General features: G+C 41.8%; 1 protein-coding gene across 5 annotated transcripts in view; it reads left to right on the forward strand.

Annotated features, from left to right (window-relative positions):
- Positions 1–14,273, forward strand: part of ANKRD17 (ankyrin repeat domain 17) — a 201,272-nt gene that overhangs the window by 107,608 nt on the left and 79,391 nt on the right. For all 5 annotated transcript variants that reach the window (XM_059722369.1, XM_059722370.1, XM_059722371.1 and 2 more), the window contains exons 2-5: positions 6,485–6,638; positions 9,395–9,551; positions 12,355–12,502; positions 13,293–13,440. In XM_059722369.1, the coding sequence (XP_059578352.1) occupies positions 6,485–6,638; positions 9,395–9,551; positions 12,355–12,502; positions 13,293–13,440 (607 nt within the window). The remainder of the gene's footprint in view (positions 1–6,484; positions 6,639–9,394; positions 9,552–12,354; positions 12,503–13,292; positions 13,441–14,273) is intronic.

Genomic DNA, 14,273 nt, shown 5'->3' on the forward strand with positions numbered 1-14,273 from the left:
CTCCCCTGCCTCCCTATCCCAGAGAGGGAAACTCAGATAAGAGGGGTAGAGGGAGGCAGAAACAGCCCCAGGGGCCCAGGAGAGAAGACTCTGCTAAGCACTGGGCTTCTGGGTGGGGGGGAGGGGAGGTGGGGATGGGAAGGGACTGGGGGCGGGGCCAGGTCAGCTTTACTTCTGGGCTGCTGAGTCCTGCTGGCTTCCCTTGGGTCCTACTCCCCTTGGCTCTTGTCATCTTTGACAAGCAGCCAGGAACAGATCAATATTAATTTTCTGAATTTTTTAGGGGCCCTGCAGGCTGGATAGAATGGTCTGGTGGGCTGGATCTGGCCCATGGGCCATATTTTGCCCGCCCCGTGTTAAGCAGATGTCGACACCTTTGGTACTGAGAGTAGTGGGTGTTTTCACACAGAAGCAGAGATCTCAGGCAGAACGTGTCTTCATCACAGAAAGCCTCTGGAGACTAATCAAACAAATGCATTGGTAGCGTCTGCCATTTAAAAAAACAAAACAAAACAAAAACTGTTCTTGTGGCCCTGTGATGCATTCTAGGATACAGTCAGACTGGTTGCGTCAAGGGCTCACATTAATTTCAAGGTAAATAATTTTTCTGGTAAATCATTGAAGAGAGAATTGTGTTCACTGGAACCCCAGGGATAAGATATGCCCCCCAGAAATCAAAGTAATGCAAATGAGTAAATGCAGCACAAGAACAGACAAACTTAACTGTTTTTTCACTGGGTTACTATGTCCCCCATTAGCTACCTGAGTGCCCATTACAAAAATTATTTCTGCAAGGAAGTGACATTTTATTTCCAATTCAGTGTCTGCCCCTTGGTGAGTCCTGTTGTCTTGTTTCAGTTTTGACAGCCTGTGTTCAAATGCCTGGGGCAGTTTACAATATACATAAAATACTGATTTTATGAAAACAAAAAAATCTGTGCTTAACAAAATGCTGTATTGCAATTGGAGTATCCAAGAGTAGAAACTCTTTGCTATGCCTTTCCTTGGTGCAGTTAAAGCTAGAAAAGGCTACTTCAGCACTTTCAACTTCTTTGCGTTCGTAAGGTTGGATGAAATTTTGTATCTTATCTCTAATAGAATTTTCCAAGTAGAAAGTTGGTGTTTTGATTCTGACTTTTTTCAGTACAGATGAAATAACTTATTTTCAAATTTTTATAACCTGACTTCAGAAATGCAGTTGCCTATATAGGGGCTTGCTTGGGTAATTTCTGTGCGATTTGTAATGGGTTTTTGTAGTAAGAATCATCTTTGAAATCTGAATCGACTGGAATGTGCCTAGGTGTGTAAGGCTATAGGGTGCTTTCAGGCAACCCCCCCCCCCCCCCCCCCCTTAAAAATGGTGCTTTATTTTAAACTTGGTGCCCAAAAGAGGGAGCACATTACTTCAGCCTGCTCACTGGATGTCTGTAAAGATCGTTGCTTTAGTGGAGCTTTTTTGGATCTTTTATCTAACAGCTGATTTAATCAGCTTCAGCTAAAAGTGCTAAAAAGCCCTATTTGAAGCGCCCAATCTTTACAGATGCTGCAGAGCCAGGTTGAGGTAACCTGCTGCTGCTTCTGGTAAAAAGGATTTTTTGGGTTTTTTTTTTTTTTTTTAAATGTCTGCAGTCTGTCCAAATGTAAATAGGTTAGTTTTGTGCCCTATTACATTTAGTTGAACAAAGTAGTGGGGTACTTTTGTTAGGCAACAAATTCGTATTTAAATTTTTTTTTGGCAATTTGTTTCAATAACTTTTAAAGGGCATAAAACTGTTTATTAATCCTGATACATTCTGAAGGCTTGTTTTTTAAATGCATATAAATGCAAAATAAGAGTTTAGTGTCTTCCCTCTTACAAAGTGGAGCTCTCCTGTGTAAAGCATTTTGTTCATGGGGTCTTCTAATCTACGCTAGCTGCTCTGTAATATCAGAACCTTCGTTGTCCCAGTAATCAAAGTATTGGGAAGCAGTAACTGAAAGTCAGGGCAGTGTTTTGTACAAAAATTAACAGCACACCTGGAAAGGAATATTTTTAAAAGGAAAATTCTTCAACTTTACAGAGCAGATGCATGAAATATACTCATTTAGGAGGTTAAGAGATGTAAATTTAAGTGAAATTTCCCACTGAAAAGTACTATACAGATTTGTCATCTGTGTCTAAATTATATCTGCTGATATGGGTGATCTTTTTTAATTGCATTTTATTCCTGTTAGAGTTGCAGACTACATTGCATTCTGTTTTCTTGTTCATCCTTATCAACATAGTTTAGTGTATTCTAATGAGATAGTGATGCAAATGCATGTAGAGGTGAGGTACTTTACAGGTGCAAGTAAGCACAGTTTTCTGTCATCTTTGACATTAACTGAAATCTCAAGTGTGATTTGTAATTTTAAAAATGTACTGAATTTTTATTAAGGTTGTATAGTTGTTCTATTCAAATAAAATCATTTTCTCAAGTTTCAGATTAACCATCTGCACACTACTCAAAACGTTATTCTGTGTAAGGATTTATTTGATATTGCTAGTTTCATACCATGTCCTATATTTGGATGTGTTTGAAAGTTCTGGATTCCTGCCAAACAAGTTAACTGTTTAGAGACTGCATCTTCACTACCAAAAGTTTCATTTTATAGTGATACATCTTTCACCTGCACTAGGCTAGCCTTTGGACCATATACCCCCTCACATTGAGGGGACCTGATTCTGATTGAGCTTTCTAGGTGTAACCACAATAAATGCAGTTGCTAGTGAACTGGGAATAGAGCTAAAATAAGCGCTTGTATTCTGATGGAACATACTGGCAAAAATAGAAGAGGTTGGTATACTTACAGAACGATTGAAAATAGCTGAGAAGGTTCAAAGATTAAAGACTGCTCATTTTTCTTCCCCAAGATGTGAACTTTGTTTGCAAGTTGCATTTAACTAGTTTGACTTCTCCAAATGTCTTTATTGAATTGCTGTCACTGAGATCACAATTATTTAAAAAACAGATCACACAGACTCTTAGCTTTCCTGATGACTTCTAGCAGCTCTTTTATGCTATACCTTTTTCTAAATTAATGCTTTCCATATTAGTTCTCCATCTTATAACTCGTGTGCAGTTTTTCTCTCTATTGCAACTCTCCAGAATAACTGAAAGAAAAGAAGACCAGGAGGCATTTCAAAGGAAATGTACCTTGCAGAAAGAGAGCCTCTTTCAGAGATCACTTTTCCAATGTGTTTCATGTTCCTTCCTATTTTTGGCATTTGTTTCTAGAGTGTATTTTGTCATTTGGCGGGGAGGGGAACAGTGGCCAGCTGTTCAGTATCTACCCAAGATATCTCTTTCAAAACACCTAGACTCTTTCATCATTTGTCAGTCAATAAGAGCCATAAACTTTACATAATGAAAACTTACTTGGAATTTGGGGAGGTGCATTTGAAATAAGAAATTAGTTGCTGTTTCAGCATTTGCTAGTTTTTATGGTAGGGTTGGAAAGAGAATACTGGTTAGAGTATGAGCAGATTTCCTTTACGAAATTTCAGTGAAATCTTTAATACCTAGCCTTTTCACATTTTTTCCTACACAATATACATAATATATGAAAAATAGTAAAGTGTTTGGGTGAAAAATTCTTTTTGGAAAATCAAGAAATCCATTAATTGTAGCCTGGGTTTCATAATGGCTAAATAATTGATATTCAGCTTGTTTTTAGCTTGCAGAAGCAGACTTGTCAGTCACTGATAGAATGACCTGTTCTCTGATCAGTTTAACCATTCCCATGTGCAGCAGGCTTTACTCTTTCCAAAAGGAAGGAAATCTCAAAGAAGGGAGTTACCAAATCCATCTGAAACAATCAATGGGACCTGAAGACTTTTCCTCTTAATTGTAAGATAGCATTGAAATTGAGACCTAAACAAAGGCCAGCCCAAACCAAAAGAGAGCTACTCAACCATTTTGGTTGGGGAAGAGACTACAGTCTTTTCTCCTTCCTTCCAGAATACTAGAATCCACATGAAGATCTTGGAGAGAGTCCCTGACAATCCATGAAAGCAAAGTCAAGATCACACTGAAATTCCACCTCTGTACTAAATTTTCTGAGTCATTGGTACCAGGGCTTTGGGGAGCCATAGACATTCAGCAGATCCTTTGGCTGAGATCCAAGATGGAAAATTCCAAATATGCTTTTGTTCATCAACCTAAAGAATGCCTATTTACATATCCCTATATGGCCACTCCCAAAAAAATCATCTATCCTTGCTGTAGTATTTGTTTTGTTTTTAATAGGTAGCCAGATATAGAGACTCCTTTTAATTTGTCTTATTTCCTTAAAATATTGTGCATATCTTATTTCTTCTCAGTAAATACAGCATGCTGTCTGGGAGAGCTGTGCTATCATGCTACTGGTCCTATGGACAGTGGCTTCCTTGGTGGGTTAGAGTTAGCTGTTCGAAGGATCTGTCATGCCTGGCTGGTTGAGAGTCATGGATACACATGCTTAAAAATAGAAGTCTTTCCTCTAGATTAGGTCTTTCACATTAACTTGGAAGATGTTAAGTGTATTGGAAAAGGCCATAGGCAGACAAGGTTCCTTGGGTGAATTTGATCTCTTTTATTAGACCAACCCAGATAGTTGAAGAAAAGTTATTAAGCAAGCTTGACCACACCAACTGCTGAAACTTCCTTAGCCTGATGAAGGGTTTTTGAACCCGAAAACTTGCTTAATAACTTTTCTCCAACTATTTGGGTTGGTCTAATAAAAGATATCAAATTCACCCAAGGAACCTTGTCTGCCTATGTCCTTAGACCAACACGGCTACAACCTAAACCCTTGGAAAAGGCCAGGCTGTTGGCTACTGTATTAGAGGTTGAACTCTTGCTAAATTTTCTTAATGTGCTAGTAGATTGATCCAGCTTTTGCTAATAGAGTAAGTATAGTTTGCATCTATGGAGCTCTGCAGGTACAACATAGCAATCCTGATTATTTAGTGATCTTCAAAGCCTTTGCAGCAGCTTAGCAAAAGGACAGTGTGCGCGCCGGGTCTGACCCCGGGTCGCTTTCGTCGCTCTGCACGTGGGCCGTGGCCGGCAGCCCGGGCAGGCCGGGTCGGAGAGGGCGGGCGCCGAGTTAGAATTAGGCACAGACAAGTAACGGTTGATTTTAAGATTATTTTACTTACACCGAGATGGTCGCGGTGCAGGCTGAAAAACTTGCTTGAGTTACAGTTGCGGGTAGAAAAGAAGAGAGGCGGACTAGAGTTCCTCCGGGAACACTTTTCTAGCCCATCCGGTTGGAGGCTCTAAACCACGAGCCTGTCAGACCAACCGGAGAAAATCCGTCCGGTAAAGAGCTCTGAATAGACTCACTCACACGAAGTTTGCTAGGCTCCGTGGATCCGTCTCTTTGGCGCGCAGGGAAGGATACGGCGATGGGGAGAGGCTAGAGGCTGATCAGACCTCTGTTGCCTGCTTAGAATGCGTTGGGTCCGTGAGGATCCGCAGCGCTTAGAGATCTTTACGCAGCGCGAAGTCTCCTTCTCCTAGTGTTCGTGGAGTCCTCCAACTAGGGCGGAAACCACACAAGCCTTTTATACAGCTAGCAGGCCAATCGCTAGCTGCCACGTGTGAATAATTTAACGTAAACCAATAACGGGGCTCGAATTAGAATACAAATGGCGGGAACTCTTTGCAACGTGCATCACCGTGCTGCAACTTAGAAATGCACACTGCAAAGAAAGCTACGAATTGGCGGGAACTTCTTTTGCACCTGGGGTTCTCTGTTGCAGCAGAAAACTCTACTGTGCAAAGAAGCTGCAATTTGGTGGGAACAATTTAGCGGGGAGCAATTTAGCTGTGCCGAAGCACACAAAACAAAAACTCACAACTTGGGTTGTGATAGACAGGAGGATGTTGCAAATATTCAGCTTCTGTTAAATACACACTGGCTGATTTGATTTAGTAGACCTATCAGCAATTAAATGGGTTAATGTAGCTTTCACGTTTTAGTCGACACTCCATTGGATCCTGCCCATAAATATATAATTTTTAGATATATAAGAAATATCTACGGGAGCTCATGGCTAACACTAGTTCTCATTCCCTTGGAATAAAATGTACTCTAAAAGTAGTACTTGGCATTTCGATCTTTAGATTAATTACCCCTGGGTTTATATATTGGAGTACATCCTCCTAACAATTCACATTTAAGTCTAAAAGCTACTTTAATAAATTGGCATATTAATGGATTTTTTGCGGAGCAAGTTTACAGTTTTTACTGCAGAACACTTACTTTGTATCTGACGTTGAGAAACATTCATTGGGCTTCACTGTTCACTGGAGAAACTCTTATTGACCTTAGTGGAACTAGTTTGATTTTCAGCAGCACACTACTGAGTAAACCTCACTCATTAACTGAAAATTATTGCAAGCTTTCTTAAAGCCTGGATCTTAAAATGACAGAAGGAATAAGTCTTAACATTTCTTCCTCTTTTGTTTCTTTCCAGGTGGAATCGTTCATTTTGGATCAAGATGATTTGGAAAATCCAATGTTGGAGACTGCTTCTAAATTGCTTTTGTCTAGTACTGCTGATGGTGCTGACTTGAGAACAGTAGATCCAGAAACCCAAGCTAGATTAGAAGCTTTACTTGAAGCTGCAGGTAAATTGTTGCATCTCTTAAGACTTAATCCTGCAACCCTTATTCATGAGATCCCAGTGCCTGCTTGCATAAGTACTAATCCTTATGTGTTGCTGTCCTGAAATATAAAACATGCTGAACTTTCCAAAAGCGTGCAGGTTTTGAGGGGAGGAAGGGAGCTGATTAAAATGCATACCTTTCCAAATTAATTTTGTTACAGATAAAGGAATGTCCTGGTTATTCTGACAAAAAAAAAATTAAACCTTTTTTTTGTTAATTTCTCAATTATTCTCAATGTGCAGGGCTTTGCTTGGAGTTGAAGTGCCTTGAACTGTAGGGCTATTGTTTCTGTACTTTCATAGCTAGAGTCCCTGCTAAGTCTTCCAGTCTATCAGCTTTGACTGTTTCCTTAATGGAAAAAGATGGCTACTCTCGTAGCTATGTAAAGTAGAATTAGAGATCAGTATCTACCGTTTACCAGTCTTTTTTTAATTCAGTAGCTGTTCTGTGGTAGACAGATAATCAGTTTAACTTTTGAGTTCCTTAAACACGTTGCAAGATGTAGAGTAAGGGTTCTTATCTTTCCAGCCAGGGCTGTCCCTGAGTGGGGTGTGAATCAGGGCAACTGTGCTTTGCGGGGCCCCACAGACAGTGCTGTATAGACCCTGCTGCAGCCACTGCATGGCTCTGCGTTCCGGCCACTTGCCGCCAACCCCCTCTTCTTCCCCCTCCCCCCATGCTCTGGCCACTCGTCACCCCCAGGCCCCACACACCCCTAGGGACAGCTCTGTTTACAGCTTTCTCTAGAGTAAAATTCTGGGATAGTAAAGCTACTTTTATTATTATTAGAGTTTCCATTAAAAATAATGGACTCTCCCTCCCCAGGGCTGTGCCCTCTTCACTGGATTAGTTAGTTATGTTTGTTCCCTCCTCCCTGAACCTTGCTCTTTTTCTTGCCCCAGGAACCTTGGATTTTTTTCCTACACAATGGACCATCTTCAACAGGAGGGGTTGATGGTTCCTTTAGCTCAGTGCAAACTTGTCTTTTTAGTTGAAGCTAACAAACTAATTGCTTTGGGAGGTGGGAGATTTGGTAGGTTTGAACCCCTCAAGATAAGGAGGGCCTAGAATCCAGGTCTCCTACATCCTGGATAAATGCTTTAGTTGCTAGGCTGTTAAGTGGTGGCATGATGGCAGAACCAAGCATTTTTTTGAATCTCTAGGTGAGAATTTGGCCTGTGATTCCCAGTCTCACTCAGGTGCCAAACTTAGGCTTCAGATTAGTCAACCAAATTCCCCCCTTCTCAGGATCAAATGTAACCCTCCTCAGGATACGAAGTGCTGCATGCACTTCCTGAAGCACCTAACTCTTGCCACTTTAAATATGGCAGAAGGTAGGGCAGGGTGGCATCTTAGAGACTTAGTTGATTAAGTAGTGGAAAAAAGCCCTGAGGTCCCCGTATGGTTGCATCTTATTGAGATGTGTAATGGGGCAGAAGGAAAGACAGTGAGATAGTACAGGTGCCTCAGTAGCACTGAGAACATGGTTGGATAGGTTGATGATATTGCTGTGGATTATAGGCTTGTTGTTGGATCTTGTAAGTTTTGAAAGTTTTTGCTTTCTTCATCTTCTCTAAGGAGTATTTGTGATAGGCTTTATGGCCGGAAGAAATTGGTCCCCTTCTGGTCAACAGCTCTTATGCCTGGGTGGTTCTTTATGCTGTTTGTTAGTTCTGGAAGTCTGGTGCTGCTTTGTTCATGCTTGCTGTGCACAACACTGGTAAAGGTGTTCCTTAATATCCTGGAAAGAATGAAGCACAGCTTGTCATGAGTCTCTGCGATATGTAGAACTTAGTGGATTGGTGTCTTTGAAATGGTATTCATCACAAAAAAGATATCTGACCATACCTGAGCAAATTATTTGTGCACGTTGATTGCAGTCCATTTCATTTGGTAAAGTGTGAAGCTCTCCATGAGTAGAGAGGTAGTTAGCAATGTTAGTCTGAAGTCAACCACATAGCCAGGCAGTTAGTCTCAAAGGCCCCCTCTATACATTACAGGTATGGTACAATTAACTTGTTAATTGCCCAGTTAACTTGAGACCAACTACATGTGCAAAGTTACTATTGTATCAAAAAGCTCCAGTCACTTATAAAGTTAGACCTTGAAAATGTGTACTAACTGTATAGTTGGTTGCTATCAAGCATTAATTTGTATGTGTAACAGGGTCTCCCCTGCAGCTGGGACAGTGTCAGCTGGCAGGGCTCCTAGCCACAGGGGGGCAACCCCCGAGCCCTGGGGATCATGGTTGCTGTGATCCCCAAGGCTCAGGGGTCCATGAAACCCCTGGGTCCTCTCAGGGCTCTTAGTCCCAGCTGCCCCTCACCTGCGCAGCCACAACCCAGAGACTTCACAGCTAATGAGTTTCTGGGTCCCAGCAGTGCATGGCACAGCTGGAGCCTAGAGCCCTGTCAGCTGCTGGGACTCGGTCTCAGTTATGCATGGCCCTGACAGCTGGGAGCCTCCTCAGCAAAGGGGGCTTCCAGCTGTGGGTGCGTGCTTGCCAGTGTAAGGGGAGCCTGGGACCTACCTTTTTGGCACCAAAATTCTCAGTATTGCCATATGTAAGTATCGCCATCCCTAAAATCATTTTCCAAACATAATTGTTTAATGTATTTGGAAAGGCTTCAGCTAACCTAACAAATGAACTGAATTTAAAATTCTTTGTTACCTTCTTCCTTTTCTGATATGTATGCACTTATAAATTGGAACAAAAGGAATAGGTAAACTATCTACCCCTGATGGTAAAGCGTTTGCAGATCCCGAGGTACTTCGTAGATTAACTTCCTCGGTCAGCTGTGCATTGGATGAAGCTGCTGCTGCACTTACCCGAATGAGAGCAGAAAGCACAGCAAATGCAGGGCAAACGGACAAGTAAGTAGAACTTGACTGGGATCCTCTGTAGCCTATTCCTGCAACTTAAAATTCAGCCTTTTATGATGTCATTTTCTTTTGCTATAATCTGATGAAACTGTTGTTTACATTGAACTGACTTCAGAATAGTTATTCTGAGCTGATGCTTTGAACTGCCCATTAAATCATTTAGCTCAAAGAATTTTCCAGATGAGGAATGTAGACCTGTTTTTGCATGCAATACTGTGTGCTTGGAGTCAGCAGTGCTAAAAGTGTTAACATACATTTTGAGAGAGTGGCATTCATTTCATTGTCTTTATTCACGCATCATTATAAGCATCAAAATCCAGTAAGTCTGTTTCAAGAGTATATCTTTTTCCTTCAAGAAAGCAGTGGACTGATGAAATGCTATTTTATTGTTCATTTTCTTAGGGTTCTTTTAAGTAGCTATCTAATCATAAATTGACTAGTTTGGGAAATAAATAAATAAGAGGGTTGGGGAATGATCAAGACCCTTCTGTGGTCTTTTTTCCACTTTCATAGTTTCATACTTTCTTTGTTGGTAGGGTTGGAAGGGACCTAAGCAGGTCATCAAGTCTGGCCCCTGCCATGAGCAAGAAAGAATACTGGGGTCAAATGACCACAGCAAGGTGATTGTCTAGCCTCCTTTTTGAAGATCCCCAGGGTGGGGGCGAGCACCACTTCCCTAGGAAGTTGGTTCCAGCTCCTAGCCGCCCTAACTATGAAGTAGTGCCTCCTGATGTCTAGCTTGAACCTACTTGCAGTCAGTTTATGGCCGTTACTCCGTGTAACTCCTGGTAGTTCTCAGGGGAGCAGGGACTTTCCCATTGCCTGCTGGTCCCCCTTGGCAAGTTTGTAGGTGGCCACCAGATACCCTCTCAGCCTTCTTTTGTGTAGGCTGAACAGGTTCATGTCCCGTAGTCTCACCTCATAGGGCCTACCTTGCTGCCCCCTGATCATGCGAGTGGCCCTCCTCTGGACCCTCTCTATGCTATCCACATCCCTCCTGAAGTGCAGCACCCAGAACTGGATTCAGTACTCCAACTGCGGCCTGACCAATGTCGCATAGAGGGGGAGGATCACCTCCTTGGACCTGCTCGTGATGCATCTATGGGTGCATGACAAGGTGTGGTTAGCCTTCCTGACTGTGTCCCCACATTGGCGGCCCATATTCATCTTGGAATCAATAGTGACTCCAAGATCCTTTTCTGCCTCTATGCTGACAAGAAGGGAGTTCCCTAGCCTGTAGGTATGCTGCTGGTTTTTCCTCCCCAGGTGCAGTATCTTGCACTTGTCCATATTGAGAGAGAAGGATGGTTTTATGGGGAAAAGACACTGGACTGGGACTCCAGACCTGAATTCAATTCTCAGCTCTGCCACACTGGACCTTGGGCAGGTCACTGAACCTGTTCCTTGTATCTCAATCTTTTACTAGTAGATTAATTTACTTTCTTCTGTCCTTTGTCTGTGGTAGCTATTTAAAATGCAAGCTCTTCAGTGTTCTTAACTGTTCATGCAGCATCTTGCTCGATAAAGCCATTACATGGGTTTAAGGCCTACTGATGCTACTGTCTTACAAGTTGCTGATTTTCATTTCTATCTCAAAATACTGAACACCTTCAAAATACATTTTAAGTGCGCATGGGGGGTGGTAAGTAGACATGGATCAAAGCATGTTAGCTTTTTTTTCTGTTAACCACATGAAATGACTTGTATTGTAAGCTAGTTAATTTGCCAATATTAAAATTGGTTGTTACAAGTATCATTAGAGAAATGGAAACAAAATTGAGAGCCAATGTGAATGATCAGTGTTGGAAAATATATTTCAATTTTTGTATTATGAGACCAAGGCCCTTTTGTGCTGAGAACTGTATTCTAAGCTAATCCTTGCCCTTAAGAGCTTAGTTTCAATAGACAAAGCACACAAAAGGTTTGTAACTATGTTTAGATTTGTAAATCTGTTGTTATCTGATCTGTGTATGGCTATTTCATTTTTTGGGGTGGAATTTTGTTGGAAGGTGACTAAGATAAGGCAAAGGAAGGGAAAAAGGAGGTTGGATGAAGGAGAGGAGAGGAAGATGGTTAATTTTTCTGTTCCAAGTATTCTGTATATTAAGAAACAAAATGCCGTCACTTTTTATTTTTATCTCATTGGGGTGATTGTTTACTAGTGGGAAGACAGAAGATATCATGATCTAGTGCTGATATAATCTTCACTATGTCTTTGCTGGCAAGACTTCATTTAAAAAAAAAAAATGGCACCAGAAAGACCTAGCAGTGGCAATGGACAGGAAATTAGAGAAACATTTGTAATGCAGTATGCTGACAGAAGGGCTATGTCTCAGGCCACCACTGACATATTGTTTGGTTTTAGGCAGTGCTACGAAGATATGACAGACTGAAATGTTCAGCAAATAACTGAAATCTTTAAAAATGGGAGAGATGAGACTGAGTAATGATCAAAGGCTGATTAAAGCAGAGGCAGTTGCATTATTAGGGTGAAAAACCCCAATTCTGTGGCTAAATGATTCCCTAAAGATCTTGATGGCAGGAAACAAGATGTCAAACAAAGCTTGGTTAGAATGGTGCATCATAGATACCTCTTAATTATTAATGCATCCAAACTGGGTTGCAAGCAGGTGTGATTTAGTATAGTCTTCTTTCACTCCAGGTCTGCATATGTAAGGGTGCAAAGCATGGAAAACTTTCGATGGTGAATAGTCTCCTTAAGTGAGCCATAATTTCTTTACTGTTTAAAGCTTAGTCTCTCTCCATTTTCTGAAGATGCTTTTTACCTTACTAGCCGCAGTTTGGCAGAAGCTTGCTCAGAAGGAGATGTAAATGCTGTACGAAAGTTGCTAATAGAAGGGCGAAGCGTGAATGAGCATACGGAAGAAGGGGAAAGCCTTCTTTGTTTAGCCTGCTCAGCTGGATATTATGAGCTTGCACAGGTTAGTTTCTGATGATATTTTTTATGTATAATATTACTGACTAGTCTGTGTAGTATAAAAGTCAGGGGAGAATGTCAGTTGCATAACCATTACCATATTTACCTGAATCCAAGATGACTTGGAATTTAAGGTGACACCCCAATTAGATTCTGTACATGGAATATTATAATTTGTGGGCTGTCTTAAACTGCCTCCACCACAAATGCTGTGGGGTGGAGATGAGCAGTTGAGGAGGGGCAGGCTTCCTCACCCTCCATTTCTTGCCTCTTCTCCATTCCCTGGGCCTGCCCTTCTGCTGCCTGTTTCCCCTGGCCCTTCCCCTGGCTGCAGCCCTTTGCCCCATCTACGCGCGCACACACGCTCACTTGCCGACACATGCATACACATGCGTGTGCATGTACCTGCTGGTGGCAGCTCCAGCCTCAGCTAGAGCAGGCAGCAGCTCAACCCAGAGCCCTTACTGGAGCTAGAGCTGCAGCAGCTGCCTGCCTTGGGCCAGTACTTCAATCAAAGACGAAGCTTTTCATCCTTTGTGTTGAATGGAGGAAAAAATCCCATGTTGCATTCAAATGTATACAGTAATTTATTTTTGACAAATGAAAACTCTGCCTACCTAAGTGAATTTTGCATTGCTAATAGACATTATCTTTCGTTTCCAAAGTAGTGTAGATCTTTATATGACGTACTTTGTTCACAAAATGGGATTTTTCAGAATTTTAAACATCATGACAAGATTTTATTAGGTTCTTTTAAGCTTGCAGTAATGTTTTATTGCCCTTTCTGTCCGAAGGTTCTTCTGGCAATGCATGCAAATGTGGAGGACCGAGGTATTAAAGGAGATATAACGCCTTTAATGGCTGCTGCTAATGGTGGACATGTCAAAATTGTAAAGTTGCTGCTAGCTCATGGTGCTGATGTCAATGCACAGTCATCAACAGGTACTAACCATGCCACAGTAAAACTTAAAATCAATGTTATTATGATCATAAGTGAATAATGAACATTTAAGACTTTGAATGTGAGTTTCTGATGGACATTCAGATTTTCTTTGTAGTTTATTCACTATTTAATATTCTGTTTAAGTGGGTTTGTAGCAGGCTGTGCACATCAGATTGTAGCAGGCTGTGGGCTGGCAAAGGGGCTATAGCCCAGAAGTAGGGAGTGAAACCTGATTTTAGGCCTGCCTAGGAGGACTGAACCAACTGATAAGAATAATTTGCTAAGAGAGTAAAGGACAGACAGACAGATGTGCTAGGCTAGTGGGTGCAACACCAGGCTGGAGCACTTTCTCAGGGTCTGGGAAGAACCCAAAAAGGCTTCCAGGGGGAAGGGAACAAAGGGGAGGGAGACAGAGAGAGAGAGAGAGTGGTGCTAGGCTAGCGGCTGCGACACTGGGGCCAGGGCACTTCTTTGGGGTCTGGAAAGAGACCCCGGGGGCTATGAGGCTGGAAGCAGCAGCACTACACCAGGAAACTCATTCCAGAGGGAGAGAAGGAAGACGGGTGCTGAGAGAGCAGCAGTCAGAAGTCTCAGGACTGTGAGTTAATCTTTTATGGACCATATTTATGTTTGTTTATTGATCTGACGATTTATGTTTGTGGTGTTTCCCATGAGGCAAGAGTGCCCAGGAAAACAAAGAACTGTGCTGATTTGTATGTAGCTTCCATTTTTTTCTTTGAGAAAGAAATACAAGATAACTCCAGATCTCGTCAGTAGGGCTAGTCTGAAATCTGAATACTGCCTTTTTTACTCCATCTTCATTTGCAGATGT

Source organism: Alligator mississippiensis, chromosome 2, assembly GCF_030867095.1.
Source record: "Alligator mississippiensis isolate rAllMis1 chromosome 2, rAllMis1, whole genome shotgun sequence".
NCBI classification, from domain to species: Eukaryota; Metazoa; Chordata; order Crocodylia; family Alligatoridae; genus Alligator; species Alligator mississippiensis.